The sequence below is a fragment of the Sparus aurata genome, chromosome 16 (genome assembly GCF_900880675.1).
Source record: "Sparus aurata chromosome 16, fSpaAur1.1, whole genome shotgun sequence".
NCBI lineage: Eukaryota > Metazoa > Chordata > Actinopteri > Spariformes > Sparidae > Sparus > Sparus aurata.
Window position 1 is genome coordinate 29,362,982 of NC_044202.1, and position 24,265 is coordinate 29,387,246.

The 24,265-nt window shown below is 40.1% G+C and overlaps 2 protein-coding genes across 4 annotated transcripts; one reads left to right on the top strand and one right to left on the bottom strand.

Annotated features, from left to right (window-relative positions):
- Positions 1 to 9,767: 9,767 nt before the first annotated feature.
- pth2 (parathyroid hormone 2) lies at positions 9,768 to 15,731 on the top strand. 2 transcript variants are annotated; one of them, XM_030392093.1, is made up of 6 exons: positions 9,768 to 9,838; positions 10,023 to 10,051; positions 10,205 to 10,285; positions 10,944 to 11,039; positions 11,250 to 11,429; positions 15,436 to 15,731. In XM_030392093.1, the coding sequence occupies exons 3-6, from the start codon at positions 10,254 to 10,256 to the stop codon at positions 15,608 to 15,610; spliced, it is 483 nt and encodes a 160-aa protein (XP_030247953.1). In that variant the 5' UTR covers positions 9,768 to 9,838; positions 10,023 to 10,051; positions 10,205 to 10,253; the 3' UTR covers positions 15,611 to 15,731. The 2 variants fall into 2 exon arrangements, with proteins under 2 accessions (XP_030247953.1, XP_030247954.1); XM_030392094.1 differs by lacking the exon at positions 10,205 to 10,285 and having other exon boundaries at positions 9,777 to 9,838.
- Positions 15,732 to 16,602: 871 nt separating this feature from the next.
- tedc1 (tubulin epsilon and delta complex 1) lies at positions 16,603 to 23,264 on the bottom strand. Of its 2 annotated transcripts, XM_030392085.1 has the most exons (8): positions 22,875 to 23,264; positions 22,305 to 22,389; positions 21,844 to 22,055; positions 21,598 to 21,735; positions 21,328 to 21,390; positions 20,121 to 20,207; positions 19,634 to 19,795; positions 16,603 to 18,268 (listed from the first exon to the last, which is right to left on the bottom strand). In XM_030392085.1, the coding sequence occupies exons 1-8, from the start codon at positions 23,016 to 23,018 to the stop codon at positions 17,900 to 17,902; spliced, it is 1,260 nt and encodes a 419-aa protein (XP_030247945.1). In that variant the 5' UTR covers positions 23,019 to 23,264; the 3' UTR covers positions 16,603 to 17,899. The 2 variants fall into 2 exon arrangements, with proteins under 2 accessions (XP_030247945.1, XP_030247946.1); XM_030392086.1 differs by lacking the exon at positions 21,328 to 21,390.
- Between the last annotated feature and the right edge of the window lie 1,001 nt (positions 23,265 to 24,265).

Consider the following 24,265-nt stretch of genomic DNA (forward strand, 5'->3'; position numbering starts at 1 on the left):
AAGAAGGGCAGTAGGTGAGAGTTGAACAGACACACAAACAGGGTCTCCTGTGATGAGGCGGCGAGATGACATGTTCCTACACAGGGCAGGCCCAAAGGTCAGCCCAATTAAAGTGGACAGAGGAGGTTAACAAAGCTTACTTTCTCCTCAAAAAAGACGAGCAGACTGCACCTGCTCTGCCTACTCCAGATTACATCTTCCATCTATATGTAACTGAGAAACAAGGTTATGCATGTGCCGTGTTAATGCACGATTCCCCTACAGGTAAACAACCCATGGCATATTACAGCACAAAACAGCAACATAGAAGAAGGCTTGCCACTCTGCTACCAGGGATTGGCTGCTGCTGCCTTTGCTTACAAAAAGGTGTCCGTTTTAACTATGGGCCATCCTGCAACATTATATACATCACATCAACTACACACTATGCTAAGCAGCCCACGTTTTGTGTTGACTCAAGCCAGAAGAACTGGCTATGAAGATTTGTTATCAGGCACAGAATTGACCATACAGAGATGCACCACCATTAACCCAACTACAAGAATGGTACTGCAATCAGGGTGTGTGGATGTTGCGTAAATGACTGTGAATGGCCATGTCAGCAGTGGGTGGACTTCCAACCACTGTGAAGTCAATACAGCTTCCATTGGCCAACCACTGTTAAGCAAATAAGTCGAGCATGTAAAAGGGGTTACGCAAGACACATCAACATCACATTCCTTCAGACTCTGAAGGGAGAACTACTCACTTGTGCTACTCTCACCACACTGAAGGTCACAGCACATTCACTGTGCACAGCCTGGATGACTTACAACTAGGCTTCTATTGGAAATAGAGTGACTTTTCTTGAGCAGTGCTATACAATGAAGGACAATACTCGCTTTATTGTGACAGACCACCCGCCTTGGTATTACAACTCTGCTCACGAGAATGTTTTCGAATGTGGCAGTGCACAAGGACTGTTCAAGGAGGTGGTCGACCTGATGATACGAACTGTCTGACAGGGAGAAGGGGTACAAGCCAAAGAATGTCTACAAGACCATCAGGGACAAGGTGATTCGGGACCCCGATACTATACTACAAAAGCTGTCACACTCTCTGTTGCTTGTGCTAATGGACCTTGTGGACATCGAAGGTGGAAACGGCTTTGAGTCTATGGCTGGTGTAGACAGGGCTGGTGTCAAACACGTGCTGCTGGCTTTAGGTAACTACACCGCCTTTTTTGTACCGAATAAAGACCTGATGAACACCAGCGGCAAGAAAGTAATTCCTGTGGTCACCCAGTACTCTGCAAAACACAACATCGTGTTCCATGACAGCAAAAGGTCTATGGTCGGTACCTACAATGTCGGGATTAGAGCAATGGACAAACGTGGCAGTGGAAAGTCGCACTTCGTGCAAGAGGTGCTGTTTGTCCCTGGGTTTGAAAGCCTCGAGCTGTTGAAACAGGTTACACAGAACAAGTTTGAATTTTGGGACATGGCCTTCGAGGTCCCCACACACAAGACAGCCCTGACTCCGTCTTTCCAACAAATCAAACCCTTCCAGTTGTTAGTGTGCACAGATGATAAAACCTTGTCATCTGCCCAGTGCTATAACGCGCTGACCTCTCGCATGGAAGATATACAGCCCATGTGCTGTGTGCTAGGTACTATACCAGCTGAACCGTTGAAGAAGAAACGTGATATCAGTGTGGATTGTTTCACAGAACAAGAAGTGAGATGTAATCTGAAGTGCTTAACGTACGAGCACGGTGGCGCTCGCACTGTGTACTTTAGACGGAACGGAAGGCCCGTAGATGGCAATCGGGTCAACTTGGTGCCTGTTGTTGCCCTGAGAAAGAGTCAGGCTCAGGCCCATAAGCTGTACGTGTCTACCACATTAAGGTTTTACAGGGCTGTCAAGCAATGTTGCATCGAGGGCAATAGAGAGTTAGTGAGCTGTTGGAATGATACACTGCAGGAGTTTGACAGAGGTACCTTCATCACCGGACCCGAAATGTATCAGGAGATATACAACCCTGCATTGACAGCCTTCTACAAGCGTGTGAATCCAAACTGCTGGTGTAATTCTTTACCCAAGCACGTGGAGAGTGCAATCGTGGACCCTACAATGGCCGAGATAGTGGATTTGGCCATTAGGTTCATGGACAACAAGATCCCCAATGCGTTTGCAGTGGCAGAGCTGTTATTTTGCCCGCTTAAGAAGGTACGAGACTACCAAAAGGTTTGGAACATGTACTTGTCTGACCCTGTTTCTTCCTATCACATCTGTAAGGAAGAAACGTCTCAGTCTGGTGGAGGTAGAAATGAGAAAGGACTGGAAAGCTTTGACTGACATCGTCTCCAAGTATGGCAAAAAGAAACACGGTGAAAAGGGCAACATCATGGTCAGAGAGTGTGAAAAGTTGTGCAAACAGCAGACCCTGGATAACGTGAACAAAGTCTACAAGATGTAGTTCGCTATTATCAGACACAACACAGACAAGGACAAGACCAAGAACAAAGACAAGCCCAAGGACAAGGAGTTGGTACAGATGTATGCCAATGCTAAGGTGATCTTCCTGAAACTCCGCACTTATCACAACAAAGTGAAGAAAGGGCTGAGGCTGGGAGAAGGAGAATGTGATCCGATTAGTTCATCACGATGGCGGTCATCATCATCATCATCATCATCATCATCCCCTTCACACTCAGAAGTCAACACTGGTAGGTCTTCTAAGTGTCTGACCATTGAGGAGCAGTACATCGACAATAAGGCTGTGACTAGTTTACCAAAAGCTGGCAGGTCCGCTGACATACACACACATACACACACTTTACCTTTTTAAGCGCCAACTGCAGCGAGTGGGGAACGGAGGACGGAGAAGGAGGCAGAGGGCAGGAAGGAGGGGGGCGGGGATGTTACGCTATAGGTTCGGTAGACTCGTTATTCTCTGTTTTTCTACAATGATTGGCTGAAACTGCTTTACCACGCTGCTGCATCGTGTTGTCAGACATGAGTACCGCACGTGCACATTTGCCACAGAACTCACATGTCCGCAGCTTTTTGCGTAGTTTAGAGGGGCGAGTCGTACCAGCGTATTTAAATGTCAAATTGCGTACTTGCTACGCAAAATGCGTACAGGTTGGCAGGTCTGCAAGATGTTTTTCCGTATGATAAAACAAAAGTTGTTGTACAAGTAAAATGTGGTTTTAGTCATTTATGTTTTTAGTTGGATACATTTACTTTGTGCAAACACTTGACATAATTAAGCAGCATTTTTTAGTGTTATTCTTACGAGGTGATCTTTACAAATAACATAACAATCATCATTTTTTGAAAGGAGAATCATTAGAAGTTCGTCAATCCCCGCCGCACTCCTTAAGTCAGCCCAGTGCAATAGGCACCTTTGCAGAGCCCCAAAAGCATGCAGCTGAAGACATTGACATTAAGCTACTGCAGCAACAGAAAAAGCAGTCTGTGGCACTTGAAGACGGGTTACACTCCACTGCACAGGAGGTGCGAGCTGAGGCCTCTGTGACGCGCGCGCTCAGGCGGGACACTCATGCCATCGTTACGCACACCAGGCAGCTGGTCAGTGCTGTATCTGGGCTGACGATGGCCATCAATGCCCTGGCAAAAGGGATCGAGGATGGCGTACAGAGAGTCGGGAGGTCATTAAACACCAGTGGTGTTTCATCTGAGCAGCCGGGAGAGGGAGGGGAGATCGCAGGAGGAGATGGACACGCGTTACGCACTAGTGGACACCAGCGCAACCTGCGAAAACGGAAAGAAAATAGATAATGGCAATTTCAACATTCATTTTGTTTAAATTTAGGCTGGGTTTTCGTTTTTTGGTGGCTGTTATTGTTTGTTTTGTTTGGTTAGAGATAGTTAGGCTATACTGCCTATGGGCCACAATATATTCTATGTTATGTTTGTGTAACAACAATGTGTTTTTCTCCTTGTTTAATTGTGTGAAAAATAAAACAAATGCACACCTCTCAAATGGTTTATGAAAAATGGCTTTGAATCAGATTGGCCCGTGTCTGCAATCCCACAGCATTGAGTTGTCCCACATGTGGACGGTGTGGATTCTCCTCCATGTCCAAGGCATCATGCTCCAGTCTGTGGCGTTTTGCAATATTATGCAGAATGCAACAGACCACTGTGATCTGGGCCACCTTTTCTGGGCTGTAGAGAAGGACTCCTCCAGTGCGGTCCAAACAACGGAACCTACTCTTTAGCATGCCAAAGAAGCGCTCCACGATGTTTCTTGTTCGAATATGGGCCACGTTGTAGCGGTGTTCGCCTGGAGTGGTCGGGTTGAGTACAGGTGTCATGAGGAAGGGGTGTAGGGGGTATGCACTGTCACCTTAAAAATAGAATATAAACTGCTATCACATATTTGTCATTAATGTAAGGAATGATTTTTTACAAAGCAAAAAATTATGTAGCTATTTAACTTACCAAAAAGCTAGCCATCTCCATATTCGCCATCTCTCATCTTCTGAAAAAGAACACTGTTCCTTAAAATAAATGAGTCGTGCACCGACCCCGGATATTTCACCACAACGTTGGTAATGACTCCTTTTGAATCGCACACAAGTTGCACATTTAAAGAGTGTATGTGTTTGCGATTTCTATAAATGTGCTCTCTGTCTGACAGGGGGACAAGTTGCACATGCGTGCAGTCTATCGCTCCAATATTTTGGGGAAGCCAGCATACGCACAAAAGCCTTGTTTTGTGGCATCTAATGTGCATGGGAATTTTATGTACCTTCCCATTCTGCGTGACATGGCATTTAATACGTGAGACAGCACACCGGAAAAACTGCTCTGGGAGATGCCAGCACTGGTAGCCACAGTGAGCTGGAATGATCCAGATGAACGGAAATGCAAACTTGACAGGAGCTTTGCCATACAGGAGTTTGCATGACTCCTCCTTGTGACTGGCTCCAAATCAGCCTTAGCTCCTCCAGAAGCTCCAAGATGGCATTGCTGGAAAGGCGTTATGTCTCTATTATTTTTTCCTCAGTCATTCCAAAAATGTTGACGTGAGCAGAAAAGACTTGTTCTTTCCATCGCCTTTCGTTGTGCCTATGCCTCCTCCTTGCTACAATGATCGCAGCCATGTGTGCGTAAGGCTGTGCAAGTTAATACATGACTTTCAAACGTGCTAAATAAAGACGCAAAATCAGCGAACGCAATTAGTTCCAGATTTGGTAAATCACATTGCATGCGCTAAATTAATCTATTTGCATCTACTCCTCCCAATATTTTGCGTGTTCTGGCAGAGACGCCCATATTTACATATTCATTAAGGCAAACACGCTAAATGGATTGCGCGTGCTATTTTGCCCGTTTGAGGGACGCAATCCTCGTTGCGTCCGGTTAGTAGATCAGCTTTAACATGTGTTTGCGCACACAATCAAGTTTGCACACGTTTTTACACACGCAAACCTTTAGTAAATCAGGTCCTTACTATCACCAACATTATTGAAATGCTTTAATCTTACTTCTTGGAGACATGCCATCATCTATGTAATTCCTAATGTGGGCAAAGATAAATCTGAGTGCAGTTCATACAGACTGATATCGATTTCAAACTTAGACTATAGACTATATGCCTCAATAATCGCAAAAAGATTAGAAAAAATTATCCCGGATATAATAGATGAAGACCAGACAGGGTTCCTTAAAACCAGACAGACACAAGATAACATAAGACGGGCCTTACATTTGATGGAGCATATGAGCAAAAATAAAGATAAATCCATCGTTCTCAGCCTCGACGTCGAAAAGGCATTCAATTCAGTTAGCTTGGAATATTTACACTTATCATTACAAAGATTTGGCTTTAATATTAAAGTCATCGCATATCTAAAAAACTTATATCATTGCCCCTCAGCCAGAATCAAAATAAACGGTAGTCTGACCGACCAACCCTGTGCCACTTGAAAGAGGCTGTCGGCAGGGGTGCCCCTTAGGTCCGACCTTGTTTGCACTATTTATCGAACCTCTGGCTCAGGCTATTAGAGAAGACTAGGACATAAGAGGAAATTTGATTAAAGACACTGAGTTTAAGACCTGCCTTTATGCAGATGACATATTGATCACTCTTTCGCAGCCTGATTTGAGTTTAGCAAAACTAATATCCTCCTTGAAAACATTTGGTTACTCGGGTTATAAATTAAACATTCATAAAACACAAGTTATTTCATTTAACTATATCCCCTCACTACAAATAAATAACCTTTTTTTTTTAATAGGAGAATAACATTATTGAATATTTAGGAATAAAAATTCCAAAGGATCTATCCACCATCTACGCAACTAATTATCTGCCAATTACCAAAGAGATAAAGACAGACTTAAATAAATGGAGTTTATTACCACTGGACTTACATAATCGAAAAGATATAGTCAAAATGAACATACTGCCACGACTTCTTTTTCCTTTTCTGTCTATACCAATAGAAATACCTGAAAAACAGTTGACAGAGTGGAAGAGAGTGCTATCTGGGTTCATATGGAAAGGCCCGGAGCTCTCTGCACTGCTCCCCCCACCCCTCCTCCTTCATGCACAGAGAGGGGAGGGGCTGGAATAGACACTCCGGCACTCTTCAACAAACACTTTGGTGGCCGCTGTTGCCCCGCACTTTGGCCGTGATGCCCCCTGAAAAAAACTCATCGTACGGCCACAGTGGCCTCTGTGCCCCTGGCCCGGTCAGCGTAGCGAGCTTGCCTTTAATTACAGCCACCTGAGTGCACAGTAGTCACTCACAGTAACTTCAGTGAGTCCGCGGTTCGCGCAGGTGGAGCCTTATCATCACGATGATCTCACGTGAAAGCCTCTCAAACAGCAGCAGCGTCTCAAAACAGAAGAACGAAACTTACAGCACAGCGAGCGAGCGCAGCCGGTTTTGACATGATACGTAACTGACTTATGTGGTAGGATTTAGTCCGGTAAAGTTGGAAATATATTCACAGATTCGAACTTCCCGGATTAATAACTCATAAGTGAAACCTTGTTAAAACACAAACGACGGCTCTTTCCTACCGTAGTGAGGAAGACAACGAGCTACAACCGTATTTTCATCTAAACGAGCGTCTGGACATTAACTCTGGTCTGTATGGTCAGCCAGCTGTGAGACGAGGGCGCAGGGACCGTCTACAAAGTGCAACACCGAAAAGAGAAACTACAAAAAATATTCAATAACTTCAGTATTATTCAGAGTGTAGTGTCACCAAAATCACTCCACACATCAGTGGTCTCCTGCTGGTTATTCTACAATGTTTTGTTTGGAAAAAATGTGCTTTGCCATAATTTGGGGGAATTTCTATTTGGGAGAAATATTCAATAACACTGATATTCAGTGAGGTGTCACAAAACTCACCTAACCATACTTAAAAAAACTGTTTTGTAATGTAACATTAACTTGATATTGGTATTTAAATAATGTTTTAATACATAATCCATTTCTTATTATAAATTAGGATGTTATGGTATCAGTCTGAAAGGTAAATCAACACATTTTACTCAGTGGCCTTTGTGCCCCTGACAAAAAAAAAAAGTGAAGGCCAAATGGACTAAAGTGACGAAATTCCCACCCACATGTCATATTTGGCTTTGACTTTGACTGAACATTTGCTCTCACTTTGCATAAAAATATCGGGATATATATCGTATATTGATATTCAGCCTAAATATATCGGGATATGACTATTAGTCCATATCGCCCAGCCCTACCAAAGAAAAAGGTGGATTATCTTTGCCAAACATAGTGAAGTACTACAAATCTGCACAGTTCAGATATCTGTGCAACCCATATTACAATGCTAAATGGAAAAATCTAGAATTAAGCCAACTGGACATTCCCCTCCAGAACTTGCTTGGAGACAGAAATCTAGACTTACTGCATAAGCACAGTTTAAGTGGTTGGACAAAAACACCTCTAAACATTTGGTTTGCAGGATGTCGTAAATACAAACTGGAAAATCACATCAAAATATTATGATGGGTGGCACATGATGGACCCAGATGGATGGGCCTTTCAAACAGTGGCTCTCGAAAGGTATCGCAGCGGACTGTCTAATTTCTGATAAAGGGAGACTGGACTGTTTTCAAAAACTTTAAGACAACTACGACTTAGAAAATCAAGAATTCTTCAGATACCTTCAAGTTAGAGCTCATTTTATCTGTGATATAAAAACAACAGAGGAAGGCAGCTCTGATTTAATTACCATTTTGATTAACGCATACAAAACTAAACTAAACTAAACCGGAAATCGATTACCCGAATCTACTCCTGCTTACAATCATTCACAGGCTTTTCCTGTCTGTACATTAAATCCAACTGGGAAAAGGAGGCAAAAATAACCATTTCAGAGGATGATTGGCAAAACATTTGTAAAACTCAAATGAGCACTTCCAGTTCTGGTTATTGGAGGGATTTTTGTGGAAGAATATAATTTTATCACCCCAAAAATTAAACGGCTTCAGAAAGGTCAGTCAAGGTGTGGATGGTGCTGGAGAGAGTGTGGAAACGCTCAGGCGAATCACTTCCATGTTTTCTGGGACTGCCCTATTATACGACCCTACTGGCGGGATGTAGTGGAGGAAATTAAGTCAATAGTAGGCTTTGAGACTAATCGTGATTTTTGTACAATTTATCTTGGCAATATAGCCCCCTCAATTAATGTTACGGATAAATATTTGATTAAAATAATGTTAGCAGCCAGTAAAAAAGCTATTTCAAGAAGATGGCTATAAAAAGAGCCCCCATCAAAAGAGGAGTGGGTCGCAATTGTTAAAGAAATACATGACATGGAAAAGCTGACTTTTTCCTTGAATATATGCATGGACAAATTCACTACATACTGGAGGAAATGGACAGCTCATCTTGAATAAATGGCCCCTCTTTACAACAGGATGTTACCTATGTAACTACTGTGTTTTGTTGTTTGTTTGAGTAAGATGCCCCTAAAGTCCTGGGGTCGATGTACTCTCCCGATGCTTATCATACACCTATATGAGGAGGCCTCCGCCCCGATTTGATGTGGAGAAAAGACTATGGACAAGTGAAACAAAAAGGACTGAAATGTTCCTAAACCCTGGATCTAGCTCTATCTCTTGAAATGTACACGTTATGTGTCCTGTCATTATGATTCATCTTCCTCCTCTTCTTGTGTTTTGTTCCTTGTTTCTTTGTATATTGTAAAACTAAATGACTTTCCAAAAATAAAGTTTAAAAAAATCAAAAAAACAATGATGTATCAGAGTTGTGTTTGCCGCCTGTTTCGCCTGTCCCTAAGTTAGTTAAGTCAGTTATTGAAGGTCCATAAAAATCTTTTTTCATTCTGTGTAGGAAAAGTGAGAGAGTAATTCCTTAGTCTTGAGGAGAAACACCCAGTGTTTGGTTAATCTGACATTGGGTATGAATGAATACACTTACACATATATATATATACGCACACAAGCACTATAATGACATTCAGTAATAAGACGGTGGGCTATCCACAACAGCACCATGACTAAAACTCTTTGAAATGTGACACTAACAAGCTAACAACACTTCCGCTAGGGCTGTCCTCTGCTAGGCACAATCATGTCAAGGTGGTTTGATCTGAAGAAGGGTGTGTATTCTTGTGTGTGTGTGTGTGTGTGTGTGTGTGGGTGTGTGTGTGGGTGGGTGTGTGGGTGTGTGTGTGTGTGTGTGTGAAAACACTCCAGTCCAGGGTATATAAGTATGTATGACAAGGAACTGATAGTTTTCGACTACAAAAGACCTGCAAAGACACTTGCAGACGCAACCAGCGGTCCAAACACAAAGAAGTGCAAGCGGAAATCCAGGTTTGTTTATAAAAACGTCTTTCTACTTAGAGGACACTGGAGTGGAAATAAGAGGTAGATGGTAAGCAGCAACAACAGAAGTTAGTGGTTTGCCTGGAACATTTCTCTGCTTGTGTGATGCCTAAACTTTAACCTCTGAAAGTCCAACCTTGAGAAGCTGCCTGCTAATACATATTTTCAACAGAGAGACCAATACATCCACGTGACAAGCAGGTAAGAAATCAGCCAACTTTTAAACCTACTAACAACTTTCAGAAAATTCCATTATCAACACCTTTGCATGATACCAATTTTACTGTCAGCTGTGCTTCATTCCAAGTGGCTTAAGAATGTATACACATTAATTCTATTTGTTTCTTTGAAAAGCGTCATTGATTGGGGTCATTATTGGTAGAATTTGGCTCCAGCTGGGCACATGGTAACACTCACGAACAAAAGATTTTCAAGGTTTGTTGGGTTTTGTTTACTGATTCTGCATGATGCATCATATCTTATTTGCTGGTTATGTTGTCTTAAAATTCTCATCAAAACCTTTTCAGTCATCTGGAGCAGACTTTTAAAATGGTTCTTTACAGCAGTAGGCACACATTATTTAAGGGTGACTTGATCATTTCTGGCTACTTTTAGGTCCCAAAAGTCTCATGAACCAAGCAGCTTCCAGGTTTAGATGACAACTGACCTTAGAGACAGCTCCAGGTGGATGACCTAGAAATAATGAGATGTTCTAAGCTTATTTTACATTGTATGATATGTTCTGTCTGAGTTTTAAAAAACAAAGACACCAGCCCAGAAAAAAATTATCTTTACAGCATTTTACAGAACCTAGAACAAAGAGGAACAAGCCCCCCAAAAAACTTATAACTGTAATATACAGAATCCTGTTTGTACACACTGGCATAAAAATATAAAAAGTAGAAATTAAGTTGCTTTCAAATGTTTTGGTTTTTTTCATTAGAAAAATAAAATTGATATGTACTCATGGTGACAAAAAAAAAGGATTTCTATTGTTTGGTTTGACTGTTATTTGTATAAAGATTTTAAATACACAATTGAGTATGCACTTAAAGTATTGTAAAGAAAGCATCTTTTTTCTCCTTGTTTTTAGGATGTCTGAGGTGCCCTCTCTCCCCCGAGTGTTTCTTTACATTCTGGGTATGACCATGGTGACATCTGGCTTCCCTCAACCACGACTACATCTCAGGTAGGTTCTTATGTAATCTCATCAAGGCAGCAGATTGACTGTTAATGGTTTGGACTGAATAACTGCCAATATAACAGACAAATGAACTTACTAGTACCTCAAATAACTTATTTTTCGTTGTAAAATGTTGGACTTATATTTATATTCCTACGTAATACAATCAAATATGTTTCCCAAGGATTTATTGAATTTAATCTTATCTGATTCCAGAAGTCCTGATGATTCGGCCGAACCTAGACAAGACAACTGGGGGGTTCTCTTCCCCTCCATCTCTCTCCGTGATTGGAGCATTCAAATGATGTCAGCCCCCAGTCTCAGAGCAGCAGCCGATAGCAGAACAGGACTGATGAGAGAGGCATGGCTATTTGCCCCTGACAGGACAGAGGCGAGGTAACTGCATAGTGAGGGAAAACTCCAGGGATGCATGATATAGGCCTATATTGGACAGATCAATTATCGGCCCTATAATGAAAAATGTACATTATCGGTTGTCTGTAGTTAAAGAAACTACAGCCAATAAATCCAGACGATAATATAAAACCAAATTGCTTTTATTGGCTTAGTGCATCATCTATACACAGTAGGTGTTGGTATGCACCTTTACAGTTGTTTAGTGAGCAGCCGATACACACAGAGAAGAACAACAACAAACAAACTGTTGTCACACTCATAACAACAAATTTTTGCACCTGTGTAGAGTCACGCAATGTATACATGTTACCACTGGTGTGAACTTTTTTTTTTACAAGAACACAAGTTGAAATTCTTCCAACTTATCCATAAAATCTCATCATAGCTATGAAATATCAAATAAACCATATTTGTTCACTACATCTTAGTCTTTCTTACACTCAGTTGTACATGAAAAAGCATAAAAATGTTTTGTGGTTTCTATTATTAGTTATTTTATCAGTGTTGGCCATGAGAGTCAGGTAATCATATTAGCTGAAAAAAAAATGCTATGTGTATGTAACGCTGTTACTGTGATGATAAATGACACTTAAATTTTGAATCTGTGTCTATAATAACCACATCCTCACATGTAAATGTGACATCTGTCTACCATACTGTCAACTTGGTTAATTTAATCTAACTTTAAATATGGACAACTGACTGTATAATATATTTATCAGAATCAGAAATATTTTATTGATCCCCGACGAAAAATTACAGTGTTACAGCCGCTCCCATTCAAAGTCAAGAATATGCAGAAAAATAGTAATAATAATAATATCAATAATAAACTATATATATGGTGTATATTTATAAAAGTAGCCCACTGCAACTGTACTTTTTACCATTAAATGTTATTGTATACATTATCATGTTTTATAATGTTCTGTCATGGAGTACATCACTTCACTGCTAACAGAAAAGAAAGCAGCTCACTGCTGCTGCAGCTTCTTATCTTGATCTGCAGTCTTTGTTAATCTTTATCATGATTGTTATTATTAGTGGTTAGATTATCAAAAATCACTGTATTTATAAAAACGACGTTGGTGCTTTTTATTCATACAGATGTCACATTTACATGTCAGGATGTGGTTATTATAGACAGATTCAATATTTATATATATATGTCATTTATCATCACAGTAACAGCGTTACATACATTGGCAGCTGTAAAAACATTATTATCCATCCCGTGGTTTGGTGCCGTCCTGTATGCTGAACATGTAAGGAGTAGTTAACGTTTATAATCATCAGAGAACGTTACAGACGTTGTTTTAGGTTCCTCTCTGTTTCCTGAATATATCCGTACGCATGTGAATGTTTACATAAGGCATTAACTTGTAGCACTTTGTAGAAGGAGCTTTATAAAGTTCACTCCACTGACTTGTATCAGTTCACGGGGCTGAGCTGCCGGCGACGTATGGCAGCAACCCGCTCAGTGAGGCGTCTATTGGTCTACGTGCCGATGTCAACTTTGAACCTAGCTAGTTCCCGCCTCCTCAGCACGAGTTGAACAATAAATCCAACACAGCAAGAGAGGCGGGACTTAAGGCAGAACAGCTAATCATCAGCCGGTCAGACCTAAAGCCGGTGTGACGTTTGAAGCAGTAACAGGAGAGGGAGGGGGAGAGGAGGCAGCTGCAGCGAGCGCAGACTAGAGCTGCCAGAGAAACTGCGCGACTATAGTGAGGCGTTTGTGCAAAACTGCGGAGAAACTGCAGAAAAAAGTGTGGGTGTTGAACCCTCTAACCGGGAAAAGTGTGGGTGTTTAAACACCCACATCCCCAACAGGTGCGACGCCCCTGAATGCAGGTGTTCAGTGGGGGTTTGGAGGTCCTCCCCAAAGACAAAATTAAATTTTCTATATATGAAAATTGCAATTTTACATAATTATGGACCATTGTTTTATTTGTGTACATAAGTTGGAAAAGCTATCACAGATATTAAACTAAAATATAAACAAAAAGGCTTAATAAAAAAAACTGATACCCTCCACATCAATTTCAAATTTATTTGACTTTGGTGGTAGCCAAAACGTTCTTATGGCAGGGGAAACCCAACCAAAAGAACAGGGTATCTGTTGCATTACTTTTGATCATTTGTATAAATAAATTATCCATCATGGTTCTGACAATGTCATAGGAGTGCAGTGCTAATCCATGGAATCAGTGGCGCCGCCAGGATTCAATTTCAAAGTACGTACAGAAACGGCAAATATAACAAATGGAAAAATACTTTTTTACGACAAAATCTAATGTTTTCAGTATCAGTGAAATAACAGATTGCAGCGCCCACATGATCTGTGACACTGTGGTTATTCTGACACGAGTTAAATGGCTGCTTTGTGGAAAACCACGCTGTGGTCCGTAATCGCGGTGCAGACGAGTGAGTTTGGAGCTGACCAGAGGAGAGAAAAAAAGAGAACGATATGACGCGACTGTACCTGCCATGGTATGACGATGTCGCCCCCGCTGAGGAGGAACTATGAAGACCTCAGTTGTGATGGAAAAGCACCTAAACTGAGTCGAGTAGAGCCGAGCTGTATTGTGTAGTGGAGAGGGGGCAACACATGCATGATCGTCCTCTCAGATGCGGCTGCGTCTTTCCAGGTCAGAGAAAGAAAAGCTCTGACTTGCTTGGGCAGACGTTTGGTGTCACCCGCTGATTTGCATAATTTAAATATCAAGCCCGCCGAACCTTCCAATCCGGCCCCGGTTCAGCACCCTGGACAGTGCACTGCAGACCTGCAGCATTTGTTTTCATCCAAACTTTGCAAACGCGGTCGGGATTTGCAGAAGACATATGTATGGTGCTCACTAGCCTATGCTGTTCCTATAAATAAATGCATCTCTGTGCAGAGAGGGATATAGGCTATGAAAAAGTGATCCCAAGTCCCCGCTTTCCTGCTAAGCAGAGGGAGAGAGAAATTACACAGAAAACAAATTGCTTTACTTTTTTTTTTTTTTCAACTTCAAAAAAAGTACGCACAGTGCCAACAGGATTCCGGCTGGTGGCGCCACTGCATGGAATGACATTTAATGTGAGAAGTATACCCAAAAATTGCTTGTCTTGTCTAATATCACTTTCTAAATACTTTCAGTAGCTTAAATAGGTAAAACTATTAAGTATTTTTAAGGATAAAAGAAAGGAATTGCTAAAGTGTGTGAAATTGTTTCAGTCAATTTTCAAGCAAAAATGTAGAAAACATAAAATAAAATACACTTTTTATAAATATTTGCTGCTTTTCTTTGTCATGTATGATAGTATACACTGAATTGTAATCATTAATCAATCATTAATGTAAATAATTATTAGTGGCAGCCCTACACAGGTTGTGAACCACCACCAAATTTAAGAGTTTAAATTATTCTAAAATATGTGTGCTAAATATGAAGCTACAGCCCAGCAATGGTTAGCTTAGCAAAAAGACTGGAGGTTTTGCAAACAGCTAGCCATGCTCAGCCAAAGGTATAACACATTACATCTTGTTTATCTATAACTCCAATACTATTTCTCAGCGAGGCTGGATTTTTTTTAACTTAAGGACCGAGCTGGGCTAGTTGTTTTAAGTCTTTATGCTATCCAAGGCTAGGCTAACTGTCTGCAGCTGCATATTTAAGAATTAAAAATTGAAACCATAAACATGTGACCCATGATCATTTAATCTACCTCTATCAAAGAAATACATATTTTCCTACACGTTAAATTGTTCCTGTTAAACTGGTAGCCTCATAAGAATTTGGGGTGCTAATGGAGATTTACCGTGCAGTGGATCCTAAAGACTACATTTTCCATGTTCGTGATTTTTTTTTCAACTCATATGCAGTTCCACAAAATACATTACAAAATGATTTAACGAAAACAACAACAAACAGCTCTTATCAATTACAGTTGAAGTTGATTGTTGCTCACGGATCTGAGGTCTTGGTCTTTGTATCTCTAGCATGGAGAGGGCATGGCCTGCTGAATGGTCATCTCAGGGTGGTGGCATGGTGAAGAGGAACATGGTGGTTGCTGATGATGCTGCCTTCAGAGAGAAGAGTAAACTCCTCACCTCCATGGAGAGACAGAAGTGGCTCAACTCCTACATGCAGAAACTTCTGGTGGTTAATTCTTGATGATATTGTACTTTCTACTATATTGTACTATGATATTGTATATAATATTGTACTGGGTGACTGTGCTCAGCTGGAGACATGAATATAATGTAGACATAAAAATAAATTAATACTTGCCGTTCTATTTCTCATAGTACTTTCTATTCTATTCTAATCCACATTTGGTTATTGATTTCCAAAATTATAGTAAAATACATGATTAAGAAATAGTTTTGGGTGTTATGAACACATAAATCTGAAGTGAATATGTTGGTCCTGCTGAAAATAATCTGGCGTTGTTGAATTGGATGCATAAATAAAAATGCAAATAATGTTTTTGACAACCGCAGCATGTGTTTGACTTCATATACAAGATGCAGTAACAGCTGCATTTAATTGTTACTCTAAAAATCTGTCTTGATATTCAAACTTCAGCAAAAATCAATGTGTATGTTTGCACAGGTTATATAAAAGGCTGTGATGGTCCATTGTCACATTTTGGAGAAGTGCAGACATATGCTTTCAAATACATTTAAATAACATTAAAATAGTAGTAAAACCTATTTGGATAATAAACATGTTGACACTTGCTTTCTTTCCTAGGATGAGGTGAATATGAGTGCCAATGTCAAGTACTGAGCTTGAGCCAGGATGTTGTTGGCCTAGCTTAGCATAAAGACTGAAAGGAGGGCAAAAGCCTGGCTCTGTCTAGAGTTACAAAATCTGCCTACCAACACTCCTAAAGCCGTTGGTTTAAGGAGCTGGAACTTCTTCCGGTGCAGTGACTCAGCACAGCTTCTGAAGTCAGTGGGACAATGTGAGGTCAGCCTGTAGAAACCCAAGCTATAGTAAGTCATGGTGGATGTGGTGCATGTGTAAGTCCCTCTAACAACACATGTCATTTTTTCTAAACTGTTGGAGTACATCTTAAAATATTTTTAAATATATTCATAAACTTTTTTTTTTCTAAGGTAGTTTCATATAATACATTTCTCAAATACTCATACAAGCTCTGAGGACATGAGAATATGATTTATTCATTTCAGAAATCTACAATAGCTTTTGCTTACCTTGTTCATATTAGCTGTAATGTTTGTGATGTAGAATTTATTCTGTTACATTCATTGCAAAATGTCCACACCATAATTGGCTGGACTGCAACAGGGGCGCCAACCAAAGACCCCAGGAAGAGCACCAGGCATTGAAGCCAGCTTTTCATAGTGCCAAACTGTGTAATTACATCGTCACGTTGGCCAAGGCCCCTTTTTCCCATAAGCTTGCATTGTGAAAGAGCAGGATATAAAACAGTTGATACTAATTTTTGAGCATCAAAACCCCTGAGAAATTACAAATTTCACTGTCAGAATTTGAGCAATGCGATCCAATATAATTTGGAAAGTCTAGAGCCACACAACTTTATTCCCATCCACGTTAGTTGGGTCCTAAACCTAAAGTTAATGCACAAGATCTATGGGTCGCACAACACAATAATTTAAAATGCAAAAGCTAAAATGGAATTTGAAAAGCATTTGTAGAGATGAAATTGTGAATGGTAATGGAAATAAGACAAGGGAAGCATGAAAGGTGTAACTCAAAATTGGAAAAGGTTAAACTTGAATTTTTTAAATTACATTAAGGAAAACAATCAGTAGGGCTCAGCATGCTTGTTTTGAGGCTACAGCTATGTTAATAATAAGTAAAATATAAAGATAAAAAAAAAAGACATCTATGAATGTAACTTGTGAATGCAATAACAACTTAACTTATTCCTAAATTTCCCTACACTAACTAACTATTCTGTATTTTTTTGCATATGAGGATTTAATATCCCCAAATTAATAGCAAACTCTACCACTGACTACCTTAAATTGGCCACATTTTTGCCTCTTGACCAGTAACGGTCCAGCCATATAATAGGTTTTGACCTAGCCTTGTTTTAATGTTTCTGTTAACAGTGAGGACAGTTTACATATATTATGAATTAGTTATTTGTTTTAAATAGTTTTTTTCTGATTTGTCGGGTGTCTTTTGTCTCTTCTGTTTCTGAAGCGCTCAACTGACTTTGTCGTCTTTGTTAGTTAATGACCTATAAAGGTTAATAGAAATATTTACCATCATCAAACTAAACCTGTTGAAAGCGTATTTCTTTTTTAAAGTAAAACTGCAAAAAAAAAAATCTGGTTTCCATCCAAAGGTCAAATACATTCTTGGCAAATTTCGGAACTAATACGTTACATTCTGGAAGAGCAGAACACTTCCATCACACTCACAGTGGTCTTCTTACATACTGATGCCACAATTAAAAAAAGTCTACGGTGGAATCAACACCAGTTCATCCAGCCTGCCAACCATCTCTTGCAGCTGCATCCTATTGGCGAGTCTCTGCCTGTCCCTCCTGTTCAGCAACAGAGCCTCTATTTGAAGGAGCAGCTGTGTGGCATCAGACGATGAAAGCTTATCAGGAGCCCTAGCCCCGGCGTGGAGCCTCTCTGCTGGGTGGTGCCTGAGTTTGACTGACCTCTCAGTTAGGAGCCTGGCTCTGTAGACCTGAGGGATGGAGGGCAGGGATGGAAGGGAAGAGAGAACAGGAGGGAGGGCGGAGGTGCACGGACCCCCCTGCAACCTCTCTCCTCCTTCTCCTCTGTTCTCAGCATCCCCTCTGCCTCTGCTCTGTCCTTTCTGTGACAGAAGATGAAAGGGATTCAGACAAGAAAATCAAACAAAGGAATATAAACATTATGAATTAGAGACTGTGGAACACTACAGTCAGTGTATTACAAAGTGGGTTCTGTCTTCATACTGCAATTTTCTTATTTGGCATCAAACTTTAATACTTTTTGTTGTTCAGATTTGTAATCACGTTTAGTCATTATTTATTCAAGCAGTTCCTTATTTGCATACAATTTTTTGCCAAGTTTTTTTTCAATGGTAAAATTCAGGTATGATTGCAATAACATGATATTACTCGACTGCACCATACGTAAATGGTAGCTAACTGCACACCCAGTGTCACCTAACATCAAGGAAATATAATGTAATAAATGCATTATTGCTTTAATCTTAAGTAGGGTATTGTTCCGACACTGTACGGAACACGCTGATAAAATAACGGAATCATTCATGAATAAGAGAGACATTCATATTCTGTTCATATGCAGAGTTGAAAATCAAATCTGGGCATACAAGCGTTTCAAGATTGACACTAGCGTGCAAGTGTTGGTCCAGGAACACTTTATTATTTTGACAAGAAAGTTTAGATGCTTACTTTGCAAGAGTGAAATGACAGAATTGATACCAGTCTCATCTCATGTGTTAAATGCAGAGCTAGGATTTGCTTAGCCTATTATAGCACATACACTGGGGGCAGAGGAGAAGCTCTTAGCATGGCTCAATACCAACATCTACCTCTATGGCCTTGGGATCCAGAAAGTGGAGATCTGGAAGACACTATTATAGTAATATGATTGACCATAATTACCTACAATTGCATGATCAAGATTTTTGGAAAAAACCTTATTAACCTTGGATTTAAAGAAGTGAGCACAGTGACAAATTGATGTAAGCCAGCAGGCTGAGATAGTATCAAAGGAATGAAAAATGTTTGTTTATTTTGTAAATGCTCAACTAAAAACATTTACAATGCAAAGTCCTCTGGAAGTTAGTTTTTTTTCTATAGGGAAAGTCTGTTTTTGCTAGCTTCTCTCTGATTGATGAGTGTTTTGGCTGTGTTTTTGAGAATGGATAACCCATTATTTTTCAAGAATTTGCTGTAGCCCTGCAATAATCTATTGGGGACATGATCAAACATGTTTATTAGTGAGATTTAGATTTACTGCTAGATGATTTTAGAACTCTTGACAAAGCCACCTGCTTCCAGTCTTTCTGCTGAGTTGATCTAAACACATACACAAAATAACTTTTTTTAAATGTTTGATTTACCTCAGTTTTATTCAGTACAGTATTGTTGGTGCTTTTTAATTCACCATCAATTTAAACAGCATTTCTCAAAACCACTAGGCAATGAACCCTGTGAAAAAAGAACACCTTGCGTGTGTAGAACATCTGTCCCGTGGGCAGTCTCAACAGCATATCGTCTAATTTCTCTAGCCCCCAGATTCCATGGTGACACACTCCTGAGCTGCCATTAGGAGATTTTGTAGACCTCTTGACAACAGTATCCGTCAGACAGCAGTCCACCACACTGTCCTATACAAACACACACACATACAATTTGTGTCGCATTTACTGGCACATGGGACTGCTACCCTCTTGGAAAATAATGAGAAGATTTAGCAAATCTGTCAGCTAGAAGGAATAATTGTATAACTGGTCAAAGAAAAAATGAAATAAATTGACACATTTACTTTTTCAAAAATTACAATTTAACAACAGTTTCCCATGGCAGGAAACTGTATGCCACATCAAGGAATGTAGGCCCAATTTATACAAAATAACCATGAACCATAATGTTGTATGTATAATGTGTTGTATTATGCTATTGCTTCTGTGTCTGTTGTTGTGTCCAACTCACCATCCAGGTCCAGAAGACTTTCTCTACCTGTCTCCAGTTCACATATGCTTCTAGGAGGTCACAGAGCTGACACATACATACACAGTCCTATTACGTGCACACACACCCACCCAACCACCCACCCACACACACACACACACCCACCCACCCACACACACACCCAACCACCCACACACACACACACACACACACACACACACACACACACACACACACACACACACCGTTAAGATCGGCTCACAGTTGAAACATTTACACTTTTTGTTTAATAACATTTTTAAAAACTTCTGAGGTTGCCATGATTCCGCATATCCATAACTCAATTTGACTTTCCATTTTAAGGTAGCAATTCTTTAGATTTTTATTTTCAATTTTTTTTCAGAACTGACATGCCATCAGTAAACCATCTTATATGGATTTGTAAAGAACAACAGATCATTCGTTTTATGCCCTGACAACTTATTTATCAATTGAATTTTTAAATTCTTCTTTAAAAACAACAGCTCGACTTCATCCTTGTGGGTTTTTGCAGGTTCGGGTTAGGCAAGTTCAAAAAATATTCCCTGAAAATAAAGATTCCAGAGTTAACTAAAAATAAGGTAGGAATTCAGTTTTAAACAAAGTTCAGTTTATCAAATCTGTCCAAAGTATGCTTTCTTCTAAAACAAAACAACAACAGATCTCTCAAAAGGAAAAATTAACCGAACATATTTGTAGAAGTTACCTCCAGTACTGCTCAGTTAATTGTCTTCATTTACATAAGATAAGTGACTTTAAGTGCAGCTGCAGGCTACCAGTAAGCTATTCATCTTTGCAGTGTTTTTTCTTCCTCAGACGCACACAAGAAGGCGGAGTATACAGAATAAAATACTGGGAAAATCACTGATCTACTTTTGATTTTGATGAACGAAATTGACAGCTCATTTTGATTGATTTTGATTTAGAATGGAAATCGTGACACCTCTACTAATATTGAACAGAGAAGCCTTTGGCAGTTCGGGTGACATAGAATAAAACACAACATAATATAAAATATTCAAATGCAGTAAAATCTTTTCAGCTTCATAACCGTAAATATGTTGTGGTTAGAAAGAAAGATCGCAAGTGTTTACACGCTTTAAACAGACAAGGTCTTGTTTAGTTATCCAAGTATACACAGAGCATGTCACGTAGTAAATCATTCTTATAACAGCACATATACACCCACCTCCCTCAGCACTGTTGAGCTTTGATCAGAGGACTCCAGGGAGGAGACAATGTTCAATAAAACCTAAGGAAAATATTGATTGCTTGGTTGGACTTCAATTGAATTTATTTCAATAAATATTTCAGTCATTTAAATTGAGTATTTTATACACATTTTCAAATGTGGCCATTGCAATCACCCTACAGTTATGCAGACAAAGTTTCTTATAGTAGCTACTGACAAATAATTGATGGCAGCCAGTGTATAAATCAGAAGGAGGGAATTTCTCACAGAATGGAGCAGGCCAGTTCGCTCTTCTTGAATGGAAAGCAGCGTCCGCCCCTGGTGCCTGAGACTGCCAATGAGCCACTGAAGTGTCTTCAGCGATGCTGGGTCTAACTGGAGCTCATTGGAAAGTTGAGTGTTCATCTATCACAGAGAGAGAGATTAGAGATATAACAGTATACAAATACTTAACTACAAACACATAATTAGGTTTACCAATATATTGTGCAAAAGTAAACCACCGCTACTTACAGACATACGTGTGAGGAGTGTTTTGTCCAATTGCTGTATTCTCTGTGTCAGCAGTCTCTCCAGTGTTCCTGTAGCGAGCAGCCAGGCAAGCGCCATGAGGAGGTCTCTGCTAGACAATCTCCCTCCTTCTCCTCCCTCCCTCCCATACATCCAGTCAGCATGGTAGCTAGTCTGCCAGAGGCCTGCAACTGTCAGCTTCCTGTGCTGTGAGGCTAAACACAGACAGCGAATACATATTCATAGTGATTTTCAGTAGAATCGCTGATGATATGATCATTAGAGACTATATTTTCACAAAAGTCTGTTGTCCATGTAATGAGTTGTATTCAGATGTGTATTTTGTCTAAAAGGATGTTATAAAAGTGGAACAAAGTATCTTAAGGAGAAATCAGTAAAGCCTTGGACAAATAGCATTGCAAGCTATGAAGAAATCCATAAAAAAATGTTAAAAGGTCACTGACCTCCTCCTAGCTTTGCCCTAGCTTCACAGGAAACTATGTTAGCTTTCTGAAGGACGTTGGCGATGAGCTGCCAAAACTGATCCTCCTGGAATTCAACAGTAAGCAGAAAGACATAGTATACAAGAGTGCACCGAGTCTATTAGGAAGAGGTGCTCAGAAATCACAGTATAAGAACCCATACAACCCACAGTTGTCCCAAATTGAGACTTTTTCTTCTTCTTTTTAAGATGATATACTTGATTATGCTGTTTTGCCCATATGCTATTCTGTATTTCATTCTCTTTACTTGCAGTGATCCAATTAAATTCAGAAGAAATTCTTAAAACTGTATTAATTTTTACAGGAATATGGGACAGTCCCAGTATGTAATTCCTGCCTTGTTTTAACTGTAATAGAAAATCATCAAGAAAAAAAAAACAGTTGGATACAGTATGCTGCACTCTCATCTATACAACACATCAGACCTGTCAAGGCATGGTCATGGACCTGTCAAGTAGATAAATTCAATACGGACCTCGAGAAAATGAAGTTACATTCCACCATGACATGGAAAACAGATAATGAACCCACCACCTCGGCTCCACCACCGAATTTGGCCAGCCTGAATATCTCCGGTGTGGGGACAGCTTCCAGGCCAGTAGCCGCTAGTAGTCTGCACAAAGCTCCAATGACTTGCTTCACTTCCACGCTCACAGCGGCTTTACTGCGCTGCATTACAACCACCACACACTGTACGCATATGACCAAACTTTCCAACCAGTCAGATGCCACACGTAGTCAAGAAAAGATTCATTAACACATTTCATTGACATTTCTGCCGCTTTGAAGTTGTTGAGTTGTTGATATTTCGCGGCGAACACAATTACTTCCGGGTACGTGGTCGTAAGCATAGACGCCTCATTGGCTGTGTCCAAATTCAGGGGCACCATCCTTCGGAGTGCGTATCTGAAGTGCAATTACGTCACTAAGCCGCGCGAAGCCTGTCCAAATTCAAAGTGTGCTCCAAATGCTCCCCACAAATGCCTCCTTCTTTTGCCTGTTCCTGGAGGACACACCGCTACTATCCTACGCGGCTACAAATTGCCCAAGATTCATTGCGCGCCTAAAGAGAAGAAATAAATAAATAAATAATGGCGACCTCAAGTGGCGCAGATCTCGCATTCAAATGTAAGTATTGGGTCTATACTCCGTTTTTAGTCATTTGAGCGTCAAACGCCAGATATGTTAAACTCAAAATATCAGTTAAAATACGTTGGTAATGCTCAACTTAATGCCTTTTACTTTCAACAATTAGACGTTCAGAGGTTGACTTATATCGTATATCGTATTGTGACTGCGGAGATGTTATAGACTCGTTTTACTTCATGTACATAAATGGACCAAGATGAACAGATTTAGATCAGGCTGTGATCCGTGTAAAGTCTAGTTAAACGTTGGAATAAAGAGCTATGTTTATGATTATTATCCTTATGATTATATTACTTTGCTGTATTAGAACTCTTTGGTGTGTTTCACATTTCATCGTGTTTTAAGGAGTAAACAGAGAAGCTTCATCACTGTCCGAAGTCAGAACTTGTTCACAGGGCGAAACATTCCGCCGGCTGGACGGGAGTATGGCTATAATATATAATAATAAATAATAAATAGCCGATTTGTCAGTCCTGATGTCACTTTTTGTAAATCTTTGCATCCCTGTGTTAATGTGATCTTGAGTTTACCTTTTCTCTTGCTTCGAGGAGGGAGGATGAAGAAGGACACGAGGCTGCAGAGAGGATGGAGAGGCTCTTCTCTGCTCCAGAGGACAATCCTTACATTATTCCTGTTATTTAGTTAAATGTATGAGTTATTTTTAAATTATTTGTTCATAATTGTTCATTTTATATAATTCATGAAATAAAATATTGTTTTATTGTTACACATTGTCTATTCCATTCGGTATTTAAAGCTTAAGTACAATTTAT